Here is a 25,923-nt window from a genome sequence, read left to right on the forward strand (position 1 = left end):
GAGCGTACAGGTCGCAGTGGTGGGTGGTATATGGGGCTTTGGTGACAAAACGTATGGCACAGTGATAGACTGCATCCAGTTTGCTGAGTAGAGTATTGGAAGCTATTTTGTAAATGACATCGCCAAAGTCGAGGATTGGTAGGATGGTCAGTTTTACAAGGGTATGTTTGGCAGCATGAGTGAAGGATGCTTTGTTGCGAAATAGGAAGCCAATTCTAGATTTAACTTTGGATTGGAGATGTTTGATATGGGTCTGGAAGGAGAGTTTACAGTCTAACCAGACACCTAAGTATTTGTAGTTGTCCACGTATTCTAAGTCAGAGCCGTCCAGAGTACCCGCCTGTTGGACAGGCGGGTAGGTGCAGGTAGCGATCGGTTGAAGAGCATGCATTTAGTTTTACTTGTATTTAAGAGCAATTGGAGGCCACGGAAGGAGAGTTGTATGGCATTGAAGCTTGCCTGGAGGGTTGTTAACACAGTGTCCAAAGAAGGGCCGGAAGTATACAGAATGGTGTCGTCTGCGTAGAGGTGGATCAGAGACTCACCAGCAGCAAGAGCGACCTCATTGATGTATACAGAGAAGAGAGTCGGTCCAAGAATTGAACCCTGTGGCACCCCCATAGAGACTGCCAGAGGTCCGGACAGCAGACCCTCCGATTTGACACACTGAACTCTATCAGAGAAGTAGTTGGTGAACCAGGCGAGGCAATCATTTGAGAAACCAAGGCTGTCGAGTCTGCCGATGAGGATGTGGTGATTGACAGAGTCGAAAGCCTTGGCCAGATCAATGAATACGGCTGCACAGTAATGTTTCTTATCGATGGCGGTTAAGATATCGTTTAGGACCTTGAGCGTGGCTGAGGTGCACCCATGACCAGCTCTGAAACCAGATTGCTTTGAAGAGGGGGATGACTGCGGCAGCTTTCCAATCTTTGGGGATCTCAGACGATATGAAAGAGAGGTTGAACAGGCTGGTAATAGGGGTTGCGACAATGGCGGCGGATAGTTTCAGAAAGAGAGGGTCCAGATTGTCAAGCCCAGCTGATTTGTACGGGTCCAGGTTTTGCAGCTCTTTCAGAACATCTGCTATCTGGATTTGGGTAAAGGAGAACCTGGAGAGGCTTTGGCGAGTAGCTGCGGGGGGGGCGGAGCTGTTGACCGAGGTTGGAGTAGCCAGGTGGAAGGCATGGCCAGCCGCTGAGAAATGCTTGTTGAAGTTTTCGATAATCATGGATTTATCGGTGGTGACTGTGTTACCTAGCCTCAGTGCAGTGGGCAGCTGGGAGGAGGTGCTCTTGTTCTCCATGGACTTCACAGTGTCCCAGAACTTTTTGGAGTAAGAGCTACAGGATGCACATTTCTGCCTGAAGAAGCTGGCCTTTGCTTTCCTGACTGACTGCGTGTATTGGTTCCTGACTTCCCTGAACAGTTGCATATCACGGGGACTATTCGATGCTATTGCAGTCCGCCACAGGATGTTTTTGTGCTTGTTGAGGGCAGTCAGGTCTGGAGTGAACCAAGGGCTGTATCTGTTCTTAGTTCTGCATTTTTTGAACGGAGCATGCTTATCTAAAATGGTGAGGAAGTGACTTTTAAAGAATGACCAGGCATCCTCAACTGACGGGATGAGGTCAATGTCCTTCCAGGATACCCGGGCCAGGTCGATTAGAAAGGCCTGCTCACAGAAGTGTTTTAGGGAGCGTTTGACAGTGATGAGGGGTGGTCGTTTGACTGCGGATCCGTAGCGGATACAGGCAATGATACAGCTCTAGTGGTATCTAGTGGTGTCATATCTAGTGGTGTCAAATCTGTACCTAATGGTGTCATATCTACACCTAGTGGTGTCATATCTATATCTAGTGGTGTCATTTCTATACCTAGTGGTGTCATATCTATACCTAGTGGTGTCATATCTATATCTAGTGGTGTCATATCTATATCTAGTGGTGTCATATCCATACCTAGTGGTGTCATATCTATTTCTAGTGGTGTCATATCTATACCTAGTGGTGTCATATCTATACCTAGTGGTGTCATATCTATATCTAGTGGTGTCATATCTATATCTAGTGGTGTCATATCTATATCTAGTGGTGTCATATCTATACCTAGTGGTGTCATATCTATACCTAGTGGTGTCATATCTATACCTAGTGGTGTCATATCTACAACTAGTGGTGTCATATCTATATCTAGTGGTGTCATATCTATATCTAGTGGTGACATATCTATACCTAGTGGTGTCGTATCTATACCTAGTGGTGTCATATCTACACCTAGTAGTGTCATATCTATATCTAGTGGTGTCATATCTATACCTAGTAGTGTCATATCTATATCTAGTGGTGTCATATCTACACCTAGTGGTGTCATATCTAGGACTTTGTGGGGTCTGTACCTTGTGGGGTCTGTACCTTGTGGGGTCTGTACCTTGGGGGGTCTGTACCTTGTGGGGTCTGTACCTTGTGGGGTCTGTACCTTGTGGGGTCTGTACCTTGGGGGGTCTGTACCTTGGGGGGTCTGTACCTTGGGGGGTCTGTACCTTGGGGGTCTGTACCTTGGGGGGTCTGTACCTTGGGGGGTCTGTCTGTCTGTCTGTTTTTTTCATGTTTGTCTGTTTTGTTTCACATCCTGCTGTTTGGCTGTTTTTCCCAACATCCTTTCTCTAAGTTCTTCTTCTCTCTCTACAAGCACAGCTTTTCACTCTTCTCCTTCCTGTCAGTTGTTTCTCTACTGCTGATATGAACACAGCTGACCCTCTGTCACGATACCAACTACCTTACAGCTGACCCTCAGTCATGATACCAACTACCTTACAGCTGACCCTCTGTCACGATACCAACTACCTTACAGCTGACCCTCTGTCACGATACCAACTACCTTACAGCTGACCCTCTGTCACGATACCAACTACCTTACAGCTGACCCTCTGTCTCGATACCAACTACCTTACAGCTGACCCTCTGTCACGATACCAACTACCTTACAGCTGACCCTCTGTCACGATACCAACTACCTTACAGCTGACCCTCTGTCACGATACCAACTACCTTACAGCTGACCCTCTGTCACGATACCAACTACCTTACAGCTGACCCTCTGTCATGATACCAACTACCTTACAGCTGACCCTCTGTCACGATACCAACTACCTTACAGCTGACCCTCTGTCACGATACCAACTACCTTACAGCTGACCCTCTGTCATGAAACCAACTACCTTACAGCTGACCCTCTGTGTGTGTGTTCCACTGATCGTTGAATCATCGGTCTTCCCAAAGCATAAAGTGAGCATGAAGTGAGTCATACCAGATGCTCAGTTCCACACACACACACACACACACACACACACACACACACACACACACACACACACACACACACACACACACACACACACACACACACACACACACACACACACATACACACACACACGCATGCAGTTCCACAAATACACACAAACAAACACACACACACACACGCAGTTCCACGAACACACACACACCGTTCCACTAATACACACCCACGCACACACACCCCCAGAGTACATAGTGTACGCAAGGCAGCTGTGTTCACGGGGGGGTTCACAGTTACATCCTCTCCTCTCCTCTCCTCTCCTCTCCTCTCCTCTCCTCTCCACCCCTCTCCTCTCCTCTCCTCTCATATCCTCTCCTCCCTCCATTCCTCTCCTCTCTCCTTCCACCCTTCTCCTCTCCTCTCCTCTTCTCTCCTCTCATATCCTCTCCTCCCTCTCCTCCTTCCATCCTTCTCCTCTCCTCTCCTCCTTCCATCCTTCTCCTCTCCTCTCCTCCCTCCATTCCTCTCTTCCTTCCATTCCTCTCCTCCTTCTATCCTTCATCTCTTCTCTCCTCTCATATCCTCTCCTCCCTCCATTCCTCTCCTCCTTCCATCCTTGTCCTCTTCTCTCCTCTCCTATTGTCTCCTACCTCCATTCCTCTCTTCTTTCCATTCCTCTCCTCTCTCCTTACACCCTTCTCCTCTCCTCTTCTCTCCTATCCTCTCCTCTCCTCCCTCCATTCCTCTCCTCTCTCCTTCCTCTCCTCTCCTCTCCTCTCCTCTCCTCTCCTCTCCTCTCCTCTCCTCTCCTCTCCTCTCCTCTCCTCTCCTCCTTCGACCCTTCTCCTCTTCTCTCCTATCCTCTCCTCTCCTCCCTCCATTCCTCTCCTCTCTCCTTCCACCCTTCTCCTCTCCTCTTCTCTCCTATCCTCTCCTCTCCTCCCTCCATTCCTCTCCTCTCCTCCTTCCATCCTTCACCTCTTCTCTCCTCCCTCCATTCCTCTCTTCCTTCCATTCCTCTCCTCTCTCCTTCCACCCTTCTCCTCTCCTCTTCTCTCCTATCCTCTCCTGTCCTCCCTCCATTCCTCTCCTCTCTCCTTCCACCCTTCTCCTCTTCTCTCCTATCCTCTCCTCTCCTCCTTCCACCCTTCTCCTCTTCTCTCTTATCCTCTCCTCTCCTCCCTCCATTCCTCTCCTCTCTCCTTCCACCCTTCTCCTCTTCTCTCCTCTCCTCTCCTCCCTCCATTCCTCTCCTCTCTCCTTCCACCCTTCTCCTCTTCTATCCTCTCTCCATCCTAGTCACAGTCGTCTCTATTCCCTCCGTCCGTCTCCTCCCTCCCTCCATCTCTCTCTTTGTTCATCTCTCTAACATGTTACCGTGTTGATTGATTTGTGATTTAAGGTTTTTCATTGGTTTAATTACATTTTATTTCTCTTACAATTTTTTTGTTTTTGTTGTTGTTTGTTTTTGTTTGTTTGTTGTCGTGTCATCGTCACGGCGATCGTATCTAGGTTTGCCGAGCACAGTCATTAACACCCAACAGTTTCAAAAGATACAGCTCGTTCCCACGCCGACGGTCGCCCCCGCCAACTCAGCGGTCGTCAACGGCAACGAAACCACGTTCCATCAGTTCCATATCCTGCCTCCTCCGCCTCCTCCACCTCCACATACCCATCAGCCACTGCTTCCACTATTCACTTCCTTTGGCTATAACAGGTCGCCCGTGACGACCCCGGGGGACACACCCCCCAACCCCCCAGGTACACGCCCCCCTCATACATTATTATTATTATTATTATCCCCAAAGCTTTAAGGGGTGATGATTACCTATCTATGATCTAATATCTGATTGGCTCACCCACTCTCACCTCTCTGAGAGCTCTTTCTGGTGAGGTCATCCCTTGAGGTTTTCGGTAAACAGTTGTTTATAAGTTGTGGTCTATGTAAATCTGTTACAGTTTAAGTCGTTTTTTCTGTTGTCACCCCATCCATTTAAAACAAGGGTTACAGTGGGGTGTTGCTGTTGTCACCCCATCCATTTAAAACAAGGGTTACAGTGGGGTGTTGCTGTTGTCACCCCATCCATTTAAAACAAGGGTTACAGTGTAGTGTTGCTGTTGTCACCCCATCCATTTAAAACAAGGGTTACAGTGGGGTGTTGCTGTTGTCACCCCATCCATTTAAAACAAGGGTTACAGTGGGGTGTTGCTGTTGTCACCCCATCCATTTAAAACAAGGGTTACAGTGGGGTGTTGCTGTTGTCACCCCATCCATTTAAAACAAGGGTTACAGTGTAGTGTTGCTGTTGTCACCCCATCCATTTAAAACAAGGGTTACAGTGGGGTGTTGCTGTTGTCACCCCATCCATTTAAAACAAGGGTTACAGTGGGGTGTTGCTGTTGTCACCCCATCCATTCAAAACAAGGGTTACAGTGGGGTGTTGCTGTTGAACAAGGGTTACAGTGGGGTGTTGCTGTTGAACAAGGGTTATAGTGTAGTGTTGCTGTTGAACAAGGGTTATAGTGTAGTGTTGCATTTGAACAAGGGTTATAGTGTAGTGTTGCTGTTGAACAAGGGTTACAGTGTTGCTGTTGAACAAGGATTACAGTGGGGTGTTGCTGTTGAACAAGGGTTATAGTGTAGTGTTGCTGTTGAACAAGGATTACAGTGATGCTGTTGAACAAGGGTTACAGTGTTGCTGTTGAACAAGGGTTACAGTGTAGTGTTGCTGTTGAACAAGGGTTATAGTGTAGTGTTGCTGTTGAACAAGGGTTACAGTGGGGTGTTGCTGTTGAACAAGGGTTATAGTGTAGTGTTGCTGTTGAACAAGGGTTACAGTGTTGCTGTTGAGCAAGGGTTACAGTGTGGTGTTGCTGTTGAACAAGGGTTACAGTCTGGTGTAATGTTGCTGTTGAACAAGGGTTATAGTGTGGTGTTGCTGTTGCTGTTGAACAAGGGTTATAGTGTTGTGTTGCTGTTGAACACGGGTTATAGTGTAGTGTTGCTGTTGAACAAGGGTTATAGTGGGGTGTTGCTGTTGAACAAGGGTTACAGTGTAGTGTTGCTGTTGAACAAGGGTTACAGTGTTGCTGTTGAACAAGGGTTATAGTGTTGCTGTTGAACAAGGGTTACAGTGTTGCTGTTGAACAAGGGTTACAGTGTTGCTGTTGAACAAGGGTTACAGTGGGGTGTTGCTGTTGAACAAGGGTTATAGTGTAGTGTTGCTGTTGAACAAGGGTTACAGTGTAGTGATGCTGTTGAACAAGGGTTATAGTGTAGTGTTGCTGTTGAACAAGGGTTATAGTGTAGTGTTTCTGTTGAACAAGGGTTATAGTGTAGTGTTGCTGGTGAACAAGGGTTACAGTGTAGTGTTGTGTTGAACACGGGTTATAGTGTAGTGTTGCTGTTGAACAAGGGTTATAGTGTAGTGTTGCTGTTGAACAAGGATTACAGTGTTGCTGTTGAACAAGGGTTACAGTGTAGTGTTGCTGTTGAACAAGGGTTATAGTGTAGTGTTGCTGTTGAACAAGGGTTACAGTGTAGTGATGCTGTTGAACAAGGGTTATAGTGTAGTGTTGCTGTTGAACAAGGGTTATAGTGTAGTGTTTCTGTTGAACAAGGGTTATAGTGTAGTGTTGCTGTTGAACAAGGGTTATAGTGTAGTGTTGCTGTTGAACAAGGGTTACAGTGTAGTGTTTCTGTTGAACAAGGGTTACAGTGTAGTGTTGCTGTTGAACAAGGGTTATAGTGTAGTGTTGCTGTTGAACAAGGGTTATAGTGTAGTGTTTCTGTTGAACAAGGGTTATAGTGTAGTGTTGCTGGTGAACAAGGGTTACAGTGTAGTGTTGTGTTGAACACGGGTTATAGTGTAGTGTTGCTGTTGAACAAGGGTTATAGTGTAGTGTTGCTGTTGAACAAGGATTACAGTGTTGCTGTTGAACAAGGGTTACAGTGTAGTGTTGCTGTTGAACAAGGGTTATAGTGTTGCTGTTGAACAAGGGTTACAGTGTAGTGATGCTGTTGAACAAGGGTTACAGTGTTGCTGTTGAACAAGGGTTACAGTGGGGTGTTGCTGTTGAACAAGGGTTATAGTGGGGTGTTGCTGTTGAACAAGCGTTATAGTGTAGTGTTGCTGTTGAACAAGGGTTACAGTGTAGTGTTGCTGTTGAACAAGGGTTACAGTGTTGCTGTTGAACAAGGGTTATAGTGGGGTGTTGCTGTTGAACAAGGGTTACAGTGTAGTGTTGCTGTTGAACAAGGGTTATAGTGTAGTGATGCTGTTGAATTGTGGTCTTCCGTAGCTTGTATTTTAGTCTTCCGTAGCTTGTATTTTAGTCTTCCGTAGCTTGTGTTGTGGTCTTCCGTAGCTTGTATTGTGGTCTTCCGTAGCTTATATTGTGGTCTTCCGTAGCTTGTATTTTAGTCTTCCGTAGCTTGTATTGTGGTCTTCCGTAGCTTGTATTGTGGTCTTCCGTAGCTTGTGTTGTGGTCTTCCGTAGCTTCCTGTTTCACTGAGGGTTTAATAATGAGGTAACAGACATGTAAAATCCATTTCACATCCATCGCCATGGCGAAATCACCATGGCGAAAGGCCCTTGGATTGGAACCAAGCCATTTGAGACAAAAATAGAGCTCTTTGGCCACACACACCAGGGGTGCCTTGAGTCCCTGTTCTACTGTAATCCTCTCCTCCAGTCTCTAAAGGCCTCGAGTCCCTGTTCTACTGTAATCCTCTCCTCCAGTCTCTAAAGGCCCTGAGTCCCTGTTCTACTGTAACCCTCTCCTCCAGTCTCTAAAGGCCCTGAGTCCCTGTTCTACTGTAACCCTCTCCTCCAGTCTCTAAAGGCCTTGAGTCCCTGTTCTACTGTAATCCTCTCCTCCAGTCTCTAAAGGCCTTGATCCCTGTTCTACTGTAGCCCTCTCCTCCAATCTCTAAATGCCTTGAGTTCCTGTTCTACTGTAACTCTCTCTCCTGATGAACTGCAGCTCATACCGGACCTACCTTACCTTACCCTGCATATATCATCATATATCTCTTCATATATTATACATATATATGTATATTTATGTACATTCTGACACATATATATATATCTACACAGATATACATGCATGCTACTGATCTATTTATGTACAATGGTATATAAATGTTCTCATATATCTAAGGAATATATATATACGTGATGTATATATGCGTGTGTGTCTGTGTCTGCTGTTAAGATAGGGTGAAGTTACACAAGCAGATGTAGAGTATATTCCTGGAGGTCCCCCTTACCCTCACCCCGCCCTGCACCCCCATCTGTCCTGCTGGTTGGGGATCGTGGTGGGGCTGGTTAGCCAGTTTACGATTAGCGGGTCAATGCTAGCAAAGCTAAGGTTTAGAGTTAGAGGGTGAGTGATTAACTGTTTGCAGTTAATGCTAGTTTTGCTTAATTGTTAGCTGCTAATGCTAGTTATTGGCTAACACTACATTAGCGTCAGGGTTAACCGCTAATGGTAGTTTAGCCCCAGGACTAGCAGTGATTCCTAGTTTAGGGTTAGCTACTAATGCTAGTTCAGTGGCAGATTTAGCTGCTAATGCTATTTTAGCCCCATGGCTAGCAGTGATGGCTAGTTTGGGGTTAGCTTCTAATGCTATTTTAGCCACAGGACTAACACTGATTCCTAGTTTAAGGTTAGCTACTAATGCTGTTTCAGTGAAAGGGTTAGCTTCTAATGCTATTTTTGCCCCAGGACTAACAGTGATTCCTAGTTTGGGGTTAGCTACTAATGCTAGTTCAAAGACAGGGTTAGCTTCTAATGCTATTTTAGCCCCAGGACTAGCAGTGATGGCTAGTTTGGGGTTAGCTACTAATGCTAGTTTAGAGGGGGTTTTAGCTGCTAATGCTAATTTAACCCCGGAGTTAGGTGCCAAGGCTAGTTTATCCCCAGGATTAGCTGATAGTTTAGCGTAGCTGGGGTTAGCGGCTACAGCTAGATTAGCGGAGCAGGGGGGATTTAGAGGTTAACAGTGGTTTCTGTGTTGAAGGTTGTCGCGGCTCAGAAGCCACCCCTCACGGTTCCCCCACCCGGTCCTGCGGCCCCCAGGGCAGCTCCAGCGAGGAGATATGGGTGCTGCGCAAGCCCGGGCCAGGTAACCCCGCCCCGCGCAGCCCTGCCTGACCCCTGACCTGTGGCGTTGTCTACAGATTGAAGCTGCCCCTAACCATAGGTCTAGATCAGATTATCCGGGCTAATACTATAGGGCAAGGCAACACAATGGCCCCTATAGGATCTGACCTAGAATCAGTGGATAGGGGCACCTTAGAGACCCTGCCATCCCTCCATTATGTCCAGAACTGAACAGAGACCAGTACCTACCTGGCAGTACCTGGTCCCTGGCTGTACTTGGCAGTACCTGGTCCCTGGCTGTGTGTGTAGGGCTGCAGTCATTATCTATCTATCTATCTATCTATCTATCTATCTATCTATCTATCTATGTCTCTGTCTCTGTCTCTCTGTCTCTCTGTCTCTGTCTCTCTCTCTCTCTCTCTCTCTCTCTCTGTCTCTCTCACTCTCTCTCTGTCTCTGTCTCTCTCTCTCTCTGTCTCTCTCTCTGCATGGGTCTTTAGTCTCTCTGTCAGTCATCGGGCCTGCGTCGGTCAGTGGATGTGTGTGTGTTTAAGTGTGTCAGTCACTCCGTCAATCACCTCGTCTGTCCTAGTCAAGAACCCATGCTGTTGAGTGGGCTGCTGTCCAGTGCATTGTAGCGGAGAAACACATATGATACCTGGTTCTGTGTTAACACACACCTGTGTGTGTGTGTGTTGTGTTTACAAGGTGGAGACCGAAGTAGCGTGGGGAGTTCTGGCAGTGTGACCAGTGTGAGGTCATCAGGGAGTGGTCAGAGTGCCGGGAGCTCCACCCACATTCTCCACGCGCAGGCCGAGGGGGTTAAGGTGAGGCGCGCACACACACACACACACACACACCACACACCCTTAATGTGATCACATACTTAATGCTGATCACAGTGCTGTCCTAAAGTGGACACTGTAACCGTCTATGATACAAAAATAACACTACATACAGTGCCTTGCGAAAGTATTCGGCCCTCTTAAACTTTGCGACCTTTTGCCACATTTCAGGCTTCAAACATAAAGATATAAAACTGTATTTTTTTGTGAAGAATCACCAACAAGTGGGACACAATCATGAAGTGATTTCAAAAACTGAAAAATTGGGTGTGCAAAATTATTCAGCCCCCTTAAGTTAATACTTTGTAGCGCCACCTTTTGCTGCGATTACAGCTGTATGTCGCTTGGGGTATGTCTCTATCAGTTTTGCACATCGAGAGACTGACATTTTTTCCCATTCCTCCTTGCAAAACAGCTCGAGCTCAGTGAGGTTGGATGGAGAGCATTTGTGAACAGCAGTTTTCAGTTCTTTCCACAGATTCTCGATTGGATTCAGGTCTGGACTTTGACTTGGCCATTCTATCACCTGAATATGTTTATTTTTGAACCATTCCATTGTAGATTTTGCTTTATGTTTTGGATCATTGTCTTGTTGGAAGACAAATCTCAGACCCAGTCTCAGGTCTTTTGCAGACATCAGGTTTTCTTCCAGAATGGTCCTGTATTTGGCTCCATCCATCTTCCCATCAATTTTAACCATCTTCCCTGTCCCTGCTGAAGAAAAGCAGGCCCAAACCATGATGCTGCCACCACCATGTTTGTCAGTGGGGATGGTGTGTTCAGGGTGATGGGCTGTGTTGCTTTTACGCCAAACATAACGTTTTGCATTGTTGCCAAAAAGTTCAATTTTGGTTTCATCTGACCAGAGCACCTTCTTCCACATGTTTGGTGTGTCTCCCAGGTGGCTTGTGGCAAACTTTAAACGACACTTTTTATGGATATCTTTAAGAAATGGCTTTCTTCTTGCCACTCTTCCATAAAGGCCAGATTTGTGCAATATACGACTGATTGTTGTCCTATGGACAGAGTCTCCCACCTCAGCTGTAGATCTCTGCAGTTCATCCAGAGTGATCATGGGCCTCTTGGCTGCATCTCTGATCAGTCTTCTCCTTGTATGAGCTGAAAGTTTAGAGGGACGGCCAGGTCTTGGTAGATTTGCAGTGGTCTGATACTCCTTCCATTTCAATATTATCGCTTGCACAGTGCTCCTTGGGATGTTTAAAGCTTGGGAAATCTTTTTGTATCCAAATCCGGCTTTAAACTTCTTCACAACAGTATCTCGGACCTGCCTGGTGTGTTCCTTGTTCTTCATGATGCTCTCTGCGCTTTTAACGGACCTGTTAGACTATCACAGTGCAGGTGCATTTATACGGAGACTTGATTACACACAGGTGGATTGTATTTATCATCATTAGTCATTTAGGTCAACATTGGATCATTCAGAGATCCTCACTGAACTTCTGGAGAGAGTTTGCTGCACTGAAAGTAAAGGGGCTGAATAATTTTGCACGCCCAATTTTTCAGTTTTTGATTTGTTAAAAAAGTTTGAAATATCCAATAAATGTCGTTCCACTTTATGATTGTGTCCCACTTGTTGTTGATTCTTCACAAAAAAATACAGTTTTATATCTTTATGTTTGAAGCCTGAAATGTGGCAAAAGGTCGCAAAGTTCAAGGGGGCCGAATACTTTCGCAAGGCACTGTATCTATAGTTTTGTTGTTTGTTAAAAGGTCTTTGTTTAACCTTTTCATTTAATCAATTAAGTTATCAGGAAATGTATATATCTGTCCTAGCGTAGAACGGCCCTGTTTGGAGTCCTATATATCTGTCCTATATATCTGTCCTAGTGTAGAACGGCCCTGTGTGAAGTCCTATATATCTGTCCTATATATCTGTCCTATATATCTGTCCTAGTGTAGAACGGCCCTGTGTGGAGTCCTATATATCTGTCCTATAGTAGAACGGCCCTGTGTGGAGTCCTATATATCTGTCCTATAGTAGAACGGCCCTGTGTGGAGTCCTATATATCTGTCCTATATATCTGTCCTATAGTAGAACGGCCCTGGGTGGAGTCCTATATATCTGTCCTATATATCTGTCCTAGTGTAGAACGGCCCTGTGTGGAGTCCTATATATCTGTCCTATAGTAGAACGGCCCTGTGTGGAGTCCTATATATCTGTCCTATATATCTGTCCTATAGTAGAACGGCCCTGTGTGGAGTCCTATATATCTGTCCTATATATCTGTCCTAGTGTAGAATGGCCCTGTGTGAAGTCCTATATATCTGTCCTATATATCTGTCCTAGCGTAGAACGGCCCTGTGTGGAGTCCTATATATCTGTCCTATATATCTGCCCTATATATCTGTCCTAGCGTAGAACGGCCCTGTTTGGAGTCCTATATATCTGTCCTATATATCTGTCCTATATATCTGTCCTAGTGTAGAACGGCCCTGTGTGGAGTCCTATATATCTGTCCTATATATCTGTCCTAGTGTAGAAGGCCCCTGTGTGGAGTCCTATATATATGTCCTATATATCTGTCCTAGCGTAGAACGGCCCTGTGTGGAGTCCTATATATCTGTCCTATATATCTGTCCTAGTGTAGAACGGCCCTGTGTGAAGTCCTATATATCTGTCCTATAGTAGAACGGCCCTGTGTGGAGTCCTATATATCTGTCCTATATATCTGTCCTAGTGTAGAACGGCCCTGTGTGGAGTCCTATATATCTGTCCTATATATCTGTCCTAGTGTAGAACGGCCCTGTGTGAAGTCCTATATATCTGTCCTATAGTAGAACGGCCCTGTGTGGAGTCCTATATATCTGTCCTATATATCTGTCCTAGTGTAGAATGGCCCTGTGTGAAGTCCTATATATCTGTCCTATATATCTGTCCTAGCGTAGAACGGCCCTGTTTGGAGTCCTATATATCTGTCCTATATATCTGTCCTAGTGTAGAACGGCCCTGTGTGGAGTCCTATATATCTGTCCTATATATCTGTCCTAGTGTAGAACGGCCCTGTGTGAAGTCCTATATATCTGTCCTAAAGTAGAACGGCCCTGTGTGGAGTCCTATATATCTGTCCTAGTGTAGAATGGCCCTGTGTGAAGTCCTATATATCTGTCCTATATATCTGTCCTAGCGTAGAACGGCCCTGTTTGGAGTCCTATATATCTGTCCTATATATCTGTCCTAGTGTAGAACGGCCCTGTGTGGAGTCATATATATCTGTCCTATATATCTGTCCTATATATCTGTCCTATATATCTGTCCTATATATCTGTCCTAGTGTAGAACGGCCCTGTGTGGAGTCCTATATATCTGTCCTATATATCTGTCCTAGTGTAGAACGGCCCTGTGTGAAGTCCTATATATCTGTCCTAAAGTAGAACGGCCCTGTGTGGAGTCCTATATATCTGTCCTAGTGTAGAATGGCCCTGTGTGAAGTCCTATATATCTGTCCTATATATCTGTCCTAGCGTAGAACGGCCCTGTTTGGAGTCCTATATATCTGTCCTATATATCTGTCCTAGTGTAGAACGGCCCTGTGTGGAGTCATATATATCTGTCCTATATATCTGTCCTATATATCTGTCCTATATATCTGTCCTATATATCTGTCCTAGTGTAGAATGGCCCCGTGTGGAGTCCTATATATCTGTCCTATATATCTGCCCTATATATCTGTCCTAGTGTAGAACGGCCCTGTAAATCAACTAAAGGCTGTGTCTCTCTGTGTGTTGTAGCTAAACTAAAGGCTGTGTCTCTGTGTGTTGTAACTAAACTAAAGGCTGTGTCTCTCTGTGTTGTAGCTAAACTAAAGGCTGTGTCTCTGTGTGTGTTGTAACTCAACTAAAGGCTGTGTCTCTGTGTGTTGTAGCTAAACTAAAGGCTGTGTCTCTGTGTGTTGTAACTAAACTAAAGGCTGTGTCTCTGTGTGTGTTGTAACTAAACTAAAGGCTGTGTCTCTGTGTGTTGTAGCTAAACTAAAGGCTGTGTCTCTCTGTGTGTTGTAGCTAAACTAAAGGCTGTGTCTCTTTGTGTTGTAACTAAACTAAAGGCTGTGTCTCTGTGTGTGTTGTAGCTAAACTAAAGGCTGTGTCTCTTTGTGTTGTAACTAAACTAAAGGCTGTGTCTCTGTGTGTGTTGTAGCTAAACTAAAGGCTGTGTCTCTCTGTGTGTTGTAGCTAAAATTAAGACTGTGTCTCTGTGTGTTGTAGCTAAACTAAAGGCTGTGTCTCTCTGTGTGTTGTAGCTAAACTAAAGGCTGTGTCTCTCTGTGTGTTGTAGCTAAACTAAAGGCTGTGTCTCTTTGTGTTGTAACTAAACTAAAGGCTGTGTCTCTGTGTGTGTTGTAGCTAAACTAAAGGCTGTGTCTCTTTGTGTTGTAACTAAACTAAAGGCTGTGTCTCTGTGTGTGTTGTAGCTAAACTAAAGGCTGTGTCTCTCTGTGTGTTGTAGCTAAAATTAAGACTGTGTCTCTGTGTGTTGTAGCTAAACTAAAGGCTGTGTCTCTCTGTGTGTTGTAGCTAAACTAAAGGCTGTCTCTCTGTGTGTTGTAACTAAACTAAAGGCTGTGTCTCTGTGTGTTGTAACTAAACTAAAGGCTGTGTCTCTGTGTGTTGTAACTAAACTAAAGGCTGTGTCTCTGTGTGTTGTAACTAAACTAAAGGCTGTGTCTCTCTGTGTTGTAGCTAAACTAAAGACTGTCTATGTGTGTTGTAGCTAAACTAAAGACTGTCTCTGTGTGTTGTAGCTAAACTAAAGATTGTGTTGTTTCTCCCTGTAGCTCCTGGCTACAGTGCTGTCTCAGTCTGCCAAAGCCAAAGAGCACCTGCTGGAGCAGTCCAAGTCTGTAGAACTATCTACAGGTAGGTGTGTGTGTGTGTGTGTTACAATCTACAGGTACACATCCGTCCAGTGAGAGGGATGAGAGAGAGAGAGGGATGAGAGAGAGAGAGGGATGAGAGAGAGAGGGGGGGGGGATAAAGAGAGCATCATCTGTTTCCTTTATAACGATTGAAGCAATCGCACACACACACACAACACACAACACACACACACACAACACACACACACACACAGTGGGATCTGGATCTTGGCGGCTCTGTCATCCAGATGGCCAGTAGTTAGTAGAGGAGGCCTGTGATTGGCTGACGACACCAGATACTGAGGAGGAGGTGAAACCTGATTGGTTATTCACATTGAGGGGGATTGGTTTTATAGAAAGAAATGGTGGGACAGGATTGGTTGGGTCAAATAATGAAAATATGAGTGGTTGAGCTCGACCCAACGACAGTGTGTGTTACCTCCAGGCTCCGCCTCTGCCTCTAGACAGTCGAGCCAATCAGGATGCCCGCTCCATGAAGCTCCACCCTATGATGCCACGGCAACCTGGAAGGGGGAGGGGCAAGGCGAGGGGAAGGTAAGACAGACAGTCCTCCTCTCAGAGTCATCACTCACACACTTCCTGCTTCCCTGCGTCCCTCTCCTCACCGAAACCAGTGTCCCTCTTCCCCTTCAGCACAATCTCTCACACACTCTCCACCAACGACAGAAACACACACACACACAGAACCACGGACACACACACACCCAGAACCACGGACACACAGACACACGAGAACACGGACACACAGACACACGAGAACACGCACACACAGACACACGAGAACACGGACACACAGACAGTCTCGAACACGACACACACCAAGGATGTCCAAACACTTACTCTCTCAGCTGGCCTCGTCCTTACTGCGAGCATTTGGTTGCAGCCACGACACGGTGAGTGTGTGTGTGTGTGTGTGTTCCGGTCTGTCTGTTCTGTTACTCCTCTGAGAGAGATTCTGTTCTATCTGTCTTCTATCCTTTCAGTTCCTCCTCCTCCATCTCTGTGTTCCTCCTCCTCCATCTATGTGTTCCTCCTCCATCTCTGTATTCCTCCTCCATCTCTGTGTTCCTCCTCCTCCATCTCTCTGTTCCTCCTCCATCTCTGTGTTCCTCCTCCTCCATCTCTGTGTTCCTCCTCCATCTCTGTGTTCCTCCTCCATCTCTGTGTTCCTCCTCCTCCATCTGTGTTCCTCCTCCTCCATCTCTCTGTTCCTCCTCCTCCATCTCTCTGTTCCTCCTCCTCCATCTCTCTATTCCTCCTCCATCTCTGTGTTTCTCCTCCTCCATCTCTGTGTTTCTCCTCCTCCATCTCTGTGTTCCTCCTCCTCCATCTCTCTGTTCCTCCTCCATCTCTGTGTTCCTCCTCCATCTCTGTGTTCCTCCTCCTCCATCTCTGTGTTCCTCCTCCTCCATCTCTGTGTTCCTCCTCCTCCATCTCTGTGTTCCTCCTCCTCCATCTCTGTGTTCCTCCTCCTCCATCTCTGTGTTCCTCCTCCTCCATCTCTGTGTTCCTCCTCCATCTCTGTGTTCCTCCTCCTCCATCTCTGTGTTCCTCCTCCTCCATCTCTCTGTTCCTCCTCCTCCATCTCTCTGTTCCTCCTCCTCCATCTCTGTGTTCCTCCTCCTCCATCTCTGTGTTCCTCCTCCTCCATCTCTCTGTTCCTCCTCCTCCATCTCTCTGTTCCTCCTCCTCCATCTCTGTGTTCCTCCTCCTCCATCTCTGTGTTCCTCCTCCTCCATCTCTGTGTTCCTCCTCCTCCATCTCTGTGTTCCTCCTCCTCCATCTCTCTGTTCCTCCTCCTCCATCTCGCTGTTCTCCTCCTCCATCTCTCTGTTCCTCCTCCTCCATCTCTGTTCCTCCTCCTCCATCTCGCTGTTCCTCCTCCTCCATCTCTGCTGTTCCTCCTCCTCCATCTCTGTGTTCTCTCCCTCCATCTCTGTGTTCCTCCCTCCTCCATCTCTGTGTTTCTCCTCCTCCATCTCTGTGTTCCTCCTCCTCCATCTCTGTGTTCCTCCTCCTCCATCTCTGTGTTCCTCCTCCTCCATCTCTGTGTTCCTCCTCCTCCATCTCTGTGTTCCTCCTCCGCCATCTCTGTGTTCCTCCTCCTCCATCCTCTGTTCCTCCTCCTCCATCTCTCTGTTCCTCCTCCTCCTCATCTCTCTGTTCCTCCTCCTCCATCTCTCTGTTCCTCCTCTCCTCTCTGTGTTCCTCCTCCTCCATCTCTGTGTTCTCCTCCATCTCTGTGTTCCTCCTCCTCCATCTCTGTGTTCCTCCTCCTCCATCTCTGTGTTCCTCCATCTCTCTGTTCCTCCTCCTCCATCTCTCTGTTCCTCCTCCTCCATCTCTCTGTTCCTCCTCCTCCATCTCTGTGTTCCTCCTCCTCCATCTCTCTGTTCCTCCTCCTCCATCTCTGTGTTCCTCCTCCTCCATCTCTCTGTTCCTCCTCCTCCATCTCTGTGTTCCTCCTCCTCCATCTCTGTGTTTCCTCCTCCTCCATCTCTCTGTTCCTCCTCCTCCATCTCTCTGTTCCTCCTCCTCCATCTCGCTGTTCCTCCTCCTCCATCTCTGTGTTCCTCCTCCTCCATCTCTCTGTTCCTCCTCCTCCATCTCTGTTCCTCCTCCTCCATCTCTCTGTTCCTCCTCCTCCATCTCTCTGTTCCTCCTCCTCCATCTCTCTGTTCCTCCTCCTCCATCTCTCTGTTCCTCCTCCTCCATCTCTCTGTTCCTCCTCCTCCATCTCTCTGTTCCTCCTCCTCCATCTCTGTGTTCCTCCTCCTCCATCTCTGTGTTCCTCCTCCTCCATCTCTCTGTTCCTCCTCCTCCATCTCTGTGTTCCTCCTCCTCCATCTCTGTGTTCCTCCTCCTCCATCTCTGTGTTCCTCCTCCTCCATCTCTGTGTTCCTCCTCCCTCCATCTCTGTGTTCCTCCTCCTCCATCTCTCTGTTCCTCCTCCTCCATCTCTGTGTTCCTCCTCCTCCATCTCTGTGTTCCTCCTCCTCCATCTCTGTGTTCCTCCTCCTCCATCTCTGTGTTCCTCCTCCTCCATCTCTGTGTTCCTCCATCTCTCTGTTCCTCCTCCTCCATCTCTCTGTTCCTCCTCCTCCATCTCTCTGTTCCTCCTCCTCCATCTCTGTGTTCCTCCTCCTCCATCTCTCTGTTCCTCCTCCTCCATCTCTGTGTTCCTCCTCCTCCATCTCTCTGTTCCTCCTCCTCCATCTCTGTGTTCCTCCTCCTCCATCTCTGTGTTCCTCCTCCTCCATCTCTCTGTTCCTCCTCCTCCATCTCTCTGTTCCTCCTCCTCCATCTCGCTGTTCCTCCTCCTCCATCTCTGTGTTCCTCCTCCTCCATCTCTCTGTTCCTCCTCCTCCATCTCTCTGTTCCTCCTCCTCCATCTCTCTGTTCCTCCTCCTCCATCTCTGTGTTCCTCCTCCTCCATCTCTCTGTTCCTCCTCCTCCATCTCTCTGTTCCTCCTCCTCCATCTCTCTGTTCTCCTCCTCCATCTCTCTGTTCCTCCTCCTCCATCTCTGTTCCTCCTCCTCCATCTCTGTGTTCCTCCTCCTCCATCTCTGTGTTCCTCCTCCTCCATCTCTGTGTTCCTCCTCCTCCATCTCTCTGTTCCTCCTCCTCCATCTCTCTGTTCCTCCTCCTCCATCTCTCTGTTCCTCCTCCTCCATCTCTCTGTTCCTCCTCCTCCATCTCTCTGTTCCTCCTCCTCCATCTCTCTGTTCCTCCTCCTCCATCTCTGTGTTCCTCCTCCTCCATCTCTGTGTTCCTCCTCCTCCATCTCTCTGTTCCTCCTCCTCCATCTCTGTGTTCCTCCTCCTCCATCTCTGTGTTCCTCCTCCTCCATCTCTGTGTTCCTCCTCCTCCATCTCTGTGTTCCTCCTCCTCCATCTCTGTGTTCCTCCATCTCTCTGTTCCTCCTCCTCCATCTCTCTGTTCCTCCTCCTCCATCTCTCTGTTCCTCCTCCTCCCATCTCTGTGTTCCTCCTCCTCCATCTCTCTGTTCCTCCTCCTCCATCTCTGTGTTCCTCCTCCTCCATCTCTCTGTTCCTCCTCCTCCATCTCTGTGTTCCTCCTCCTCCATCTCTGTGTTCCTCCTCCTCCATCTCTCTGTTCCTCCTCCTCCATCTCGCTGTTCCTCCTCCTCCATCTCTGTGTTCCTCCTCCTCCATCTCTCTGTTCCTCCTCCTCCATCTCTCTGTTCCTCCTCCTCCATCTCTGTGTTCCTCCTCCTCCATCTCTCTGTTCCTCCTCCTCCATCTCTCTGTTCCTCCTCCTCCATCTCTCTGTTCCTCCTCCTCCATCTCTCTGTTCCTCCTCCTCCATCTCGCTGTTCCTCCTCCTCCATCTCGCTGTTCCTCCTCCATCTCTATTTTCCTTGTTTGCTGCCCAGGGACTTTGTGTTCTCTAAACCTCTCTGATATGAGCCTATACTATATATATATATGTATACTATACTATATATATACACACGATACCATATTGGATATATAATATACTATATATACATTTACTATACTGGATATATACTCTAATATACTGGATATATACTATACTGTATATACACTATAATATACTGGATATGTACTATACTGGAGATATACTATACTGGATATATACTATACTGGATATATACTATACTGGAGATATACTATACAATATACACGATACCATATTGGATATATAATATACTATATATACATTTACTATACTGTATATACACTATAATATACTGGATATATACTATACTGTATATACACTATAATATACTGGATATATACTATACTGGAGATATACTATACTGGATATACACTATAATATACTGGATATATACTATACTGGATATATACTATACTGGAGATATACTATACAATATACACTATACTATATTGGATATATACTATACTATATATACATTTACTATACTGTATATACACTATAATATACTGGATATATACTATACTGGATATATACTATACTATAATATACTGGATATATACTATACTGTATATACACTATAATATACTGGATATATACTATACTGGAGATATACTATATTGGATATATACTATACTGGATATATACTATATTGGATATATACTGTACTATATATATATACACACTATACTATATTGGATATATAGTATACTATATATACATTTACTATACTGTATATACACTATAATATACTGTATATATACTATACTGGAGATATACTATACAATATATACTATACTATATTGGATATATACTATACTATATATACATTTACTATACTGTATATACACTATAATATACTGGATATATACTATACTGGATATATACTATACTATAATATACTGGATATATACTATACTGTATATACACTATAATATACTGGATATATACTATACTGGAGATATACTATACAATATATACTATACTATATTGGATATATACTATACTATATATACATTTACTATACTGTATATACACTATAATATACTGGATATATACTATACTGGAGATATACTATACACTAGTATATACTGTATACTATATATATATATATACACACTATACTATATTGGATATATACTATACTCTATATACATTTACTATACTGGATATATACTATACTGTATATATACTATACTATACTGGATATATACTATACTATACTATACTGGAGATATACTGTACTATATATATACACACTATACTATATTGGATATATAGTATACTCTATATACATTTACTATACTGGATATATACTATACTGATATGTACTATACTATACTGTATATATACACTATACTGTATATATGCTATACTATACTGTATATACACTATACTATATATATATATATATATATATATATATACTGTACTATTCTGGATATATATTATACTACACTGTATATATACTGTACTAGATATATACTATACTGGATATATACTGTAATATACTGTATATACACAATACTATACTGGAAATATACTGTAATATACCCTATATATAATATACTGATCTATATATTATACTATACTGTATATATACTATACTGATATATATATATATATTATACTATACTGTATATATACTATACTGATATATATATATATATTATACACTGTATATATACTGTACTAGATATATACTATACTGGATATATACTGTAATATACCCTATATATAATATACTGATCTATATATTATACTATACTGTATATATACTATACTGATATATATATATATATTATACACTGTATATATACTACACTATACTGTAGCCTGAGCCATCTTGATCTTAGTTACCCTAGCTTAGCACCGTGTGTGTGTGTGTGTGTGTGTGTGTGTGTGTGTGTGTGTGTGTGTGTGTGTGTGTGTGTGTGTGTGTGTGTGTGTGTGTGTGTGTGTTGGCAGGACCAGTAAGATGGAAGTGTGTGTATGAGATAGCTTGATCAGATCACAGCCATCTAATGGACATGTTTTCCCCAGCAGGGTGTGTAGGTTCACATGGCTATCTGTTAGTTCCAGATCCTCCCTCCTCCTCCCCTCCTCTCCCCCTCCGTGTGACCCGTGGTCCAATCCTGAGCAGAGTGGGTGGGAAGAAAGGGGGGATAAGGGAGGTGCTGGTGGACTGGGCATGGCTGAGTTCTTCTGGCCTCTCTGCTGCCTCTCAGTGGACAGAGCATGATACTGCAGCTGCTTGTGATAGAGGAAGTCTCTGGAGCAGACTTCACCACATCAGAATCCTCAGAGTGGGTTGTCTAAAATCTCTGGATGTGATTGGCCAGGTCCACCCTTCCATCTTCTCCAATAGCTCACCCAGATATAGCCTGTCTTCTCCCTCCTCCATCTTCTCCAATAGCTCACCCAGACAGAGCCTGTCTTCTCCTTCCTCCATCTTCCCCAATAGCTCACCCAGACAGAGCCTGTCTTCTCCTCCCTCCATCTTCCCCAATAGCTCACCCAGACAGAGCCTGTCTTCTCCTTCCTCCATCTTCTCCAATAGGATCACCCAGACAGAGCCTGTCTTCTCCCTCCTCCATCTTCTCCAATAGGATCACCCAGACAGAGCCAGTCTTCTCCCTCCTCCATCTTCTCCAATAGCTCACCCAGACAGAGCCTGTCTTCTCCCTCATCTTCCCCAATAGCTCACTCAGATATAGCCTGTCTTCTCCCTCATCTTCTCCAATAGCTCACCCAGATATAGCCTGTCTTCTCCCTCCCTCATCTTCTCCAATCGCTCACACAGACAGAGCCAGTCTTCTCCTTCCTCCATCTTCCCCAATAGCTCAGCCAGACAGAGCCAGTCTTCTCCCTCCTCCAATAGCTCACCCAGACAGAGCCAGTCTTCTCCCTCCTCCATCTTCTCGAATAGCTCCAGACAAAGCCAGTCTTCTCCCTCGTCCATCTTCTCCAATAGCTCACCCAGACAGAGCCTGTCTTCTCCTTCCTCCATCTTCTCCAATAGGATCACCCAGACAGAGCCAGTCTTCTCCCTCCTCCATCTTCTCCAATAGCTCACCCAGACAGAGCCTGTCTTCTCCCTCATCTTCTCCAATAGCTCACTCAGATATAGCCTGTCTTCTCCCTCATCTTCTCCAATAGCTCACCCAGACAGAGCCAGTCTTCTCCCTCCTCCATCTTCTCCAATAGCTCACCCAGACAGAGCCAGTCTTCTCCCTCCTCCAATAGCTTACCCAGACAGAGCCAGTCTTCTCCCTCCTCCATCTTCTCGAATAGCTCACCCAGACAAAGCCAGTCTTCTCCCTCCCTCATCTTCTCCAATAGCTCGAAGAGAGAGTCAGTCTTCTCCCTCCTCCATCTTCTCCAATAGCTCACCCAGACAGAGCCAGTCTTCTCCCTCCTCCATCTTCTCCAATAGCTCACCCAGACAGAGCCAGTCTTCTCCCTCCTCCAATAGCTTACCCAGACAGAGCCAGTCTTCTCCCTCCTCCATCTTCTCGAATAGCTCACCCAGACAAAGCCAGTCTTCTCCCTCGTCCATCTTCTCCAATAGCTCACCCAGACAGAGCCAGTCTTCTTCCTCCTCCATCTTATCCAATAGCTCACCCAGACAGAGCCTGTCTTCTCCCTCCCTCATCTTCTCCAATAGCTCGAAGAGAGAGCCAGTCTTCTCCCTCCTCCATCTTCTCCAATAGCTCACCCAGACAGAGCCAGTCTTCTCCCTCCCTCATCTTCTCCAATAGTTCACCCAGACAGAGCCTGTCTTCTCCCTCCTCCATCTTCTCCAATAGCTCACCCAGACAGAGCCAGTCTTCTCCCTCCTCCATCTTCTCCAATAGCTCACCCAGACAGAGCCTGTCTTCTCCCTCCTCCATCTTCCCCAATAGCTCAGCCAGACAGAGCCAGTCTTCTCCCTCTTTCCCTCCTCTAGTAGCTCCTAGCCGTTAGCCTTTAGCCACCTACCTAGTCCTCCTCTCCTCTCTTGTTATTCTTAGCTAGTCTTTAGCCTTCAGCTGTTAGAGGTGTTTAGCCCAGAGCCCATAGCTTTTAGCCACCTGTCTTCTCCTCTTCTGTCTCCTCTACTAGTGATTAGCCTTTAGCCATTAGTGGTTAGCCATTAGCCGTTAGCGGTTAGCCATTAGCCGTTAGCCCAGGGCCAGCCGTAGTGACAGAACTCCACCTGTCTTCTCTCTCCTAGAGCTCTGAGGCTGTTATCCAATGGCTGAGTGACTTTCAGCTGCAGGTCTACGCTCCAAACTTCATCAGCGCCGGGTATGACATAGCCACCATTAGCAGAATGACCCCAGAGGTAAGGAACCCCTGACCTCTGACCCCTATCCTTTAACCTGAAAGTTAAAGTCACGCTCTAACCACACCCCGTCACCTCACTGCTCACTCACTGATCATAAAGCAGTTGCCTTAGCAACCCCCCCACCCACCCTCCCACCAGTAACACTGAAGACAGTTCAGATGCATACACCCCCCCCCCCAGTCACTCCAGTCACTGAGCATGCCCAGGACCTCGTCTGTGATTGGCCAGGACAGGGCTGCCTGCAGCCTTTAGAGCAGATGGACACAAAGCTCCTCCTATGACAAAGTCCAGTGTGTTCTGTGTGTGTGTGTGTGTGTGTGTGTGTGTGTGTGTGTGTGTGTGTGTGTGTGTGTGTGTGTGTGTGTGTGTGTGTGTGTGTGTGTTCTGTGTGTGTGTGTGTGTTCTGTGTGTGTGTGTGTGTGTGTGTGTGTGTGTGTGTGTTCTGTGTGTGTGTGTGTGTGTTCTGTGTGTGTGTGTGTGTGTGTTCTGTGTGTGTGTGTGTTCTGTGTGTGTGTGGTGTGTGTGTGTGTGTGTGTGTTCTGTGTGTGTGTGTGTGTGTGTGTTCTGTGTGTGTGTGTGTTGTGTGTGTGTGTGTGTGTGTGTGTGTGTGTGTGTGTGTGTGTGTGTGTGTGTGTGTTCTGTGTGTGTGTGTGTGTGTGTGTGTGTGTGTGTGTGTCTCCCGCTGTGTGTGTACCTCAGACTAGTGATACAATTACACCTCTAGATGAGAACCGATCAATCAATATAGAATATTAGTAGAGAATGAGGTCTCTAACTGCCAACTATCTGGCCATTAGCTAAGTAGAAAAATAAATCATAGAGTCTATCTACACACTGACTGGACTCTACCCGCACACTGACTCTACCCGCACACTGACTCTACCCGCACACTGACTCTACCCGCACACTGACTCTACCCGCACACTGACTGGACTCTACCCACACACTGACTCTACCCGCACACTGACTCTACCCGCACACTGACTCTACCCGCACACTGACTCTACCCGCACACTGACTGGACTCTACCCACACACTGACTGGACTCTACCCACACACTGACTGGACTCTACCCACACACTGACTGGACTCTATCCGCACACTGACTCTACCCGCACACTGACTCTACCCGCACACTGACTCTACCTGCACACTGACTGGACTCTACCCGCACACTGACTCTACCCGCACACTGACTGGACTCTACCTGCACACTGACTGGACTCTACCCACACACTGACTGGACTCTACCCACACACTGACTGGACTCTACCCGCACACTGACTGGACTCTACCCACACACTGACTCTACCCGCACACTGACTCTACCCGCACACCGACTGGACTCTACCCACACACTGACTGGACTCAACCCGCACACTGACTCTACCCGCACACTGACTGGACTCTACCCACACACTGACTGGACTCAACCCGCACACTGACTCTACCCGCACACTGACTCTACCCGCACACTGACTGGATTCTACCCACACACTGACTGGATTCTACCCACACACTGACTGGACTCTACCCACACACTCACTGGACTCTACCCACACACTGACTGGACTCTACCCACACACTGACTGGACTCTACCCACACACTGACTGGACTCTACCTGCACACTGACTGGACTCTACCCACACACTGACTGGACTCTACCCACACACTGACTGGACTCTATCCGCACACTGACTCTACCCACACACTGACTGGACTCTACCCGCACACTGACTGGACTCTACCCACACACCGACTGGACTCTACCCACACACACTGACTGGACTCTACCCACACACTGACTGGACTCTACCCGCACACTGACTGGACTCTACCCGCACACCGACTGGACTCTACCCACACACTGACTGGACTCTACCCACACACTGACTGGACTCTACCCACACACTCACTGGACTCTACCTGCACACTGACTCTACCCACACACTGACTGGACTCTACACACACACTAACTGGACTCTACACACACACTGAC

The 25,923-nt window shown here is 46.4% G+C and overlaps 1 protein-coding gene across 7 annotated transcripts in view; it reads left to right on the forward strand.

Moving 5' to 3' along the window:
- Positions 1–25,923, forward strand: part of LOC109886536 (caskin-1) — a 138,179-nt gene that overhangs the window by 85,101 nt on the left and 27,155 nt on the right. For 3 of the 7 annotated variants that reach the window (XM_031814210.1, XM_031814211.1, XM_031814209.1), the window contains exons 11-16: positions 4,813–5,061; positions 9,330–9,434; positions 10,121–10,239; positions 15,051–15,132; positions 15,577–15,686; positions 23,810–23,920. In XM_031814210.1, the coding sequence (XP_031670070.1) occupies positions 4,813–5,061; positions 9,330–9,434; positions 10,121–10,239; positions 15,051–15,132; positions 15,577–15,686; positions 23,810–23,920 (776 nt within the window). The remainder of the gene's footprint in view (positions 1–4,812; positions 5,062–9,329; positions 9,435–10,120; positions 10,240–15,050; positions 15,133–15,576; positions 15,687–23,809; positions 23,921–25,923) is intronic. The other 4 variants (XM_031814213.1, XM_031814212.1, XM_031814214.1 and 1 more) reach the window with 4 other exon arrangements.

This window comes from Oncorhynchus kisutch, unplaced genomic scaffold, assembly GCF_002021735.2.
Source record: "Oncorhynchus kisutch isolate 150728-3 unplaced genomic scaffold, Okis_V2 Okis06b-Okis10b_hom, whole genome shotgun sequence".
Taxonomy (NCBI): Eukaryota; Metazoa; Chordata; class Actinopteri; order Salmoniformes; family Salmonidae; genus Oncorhynchus; species Oncorhynchus kisutch.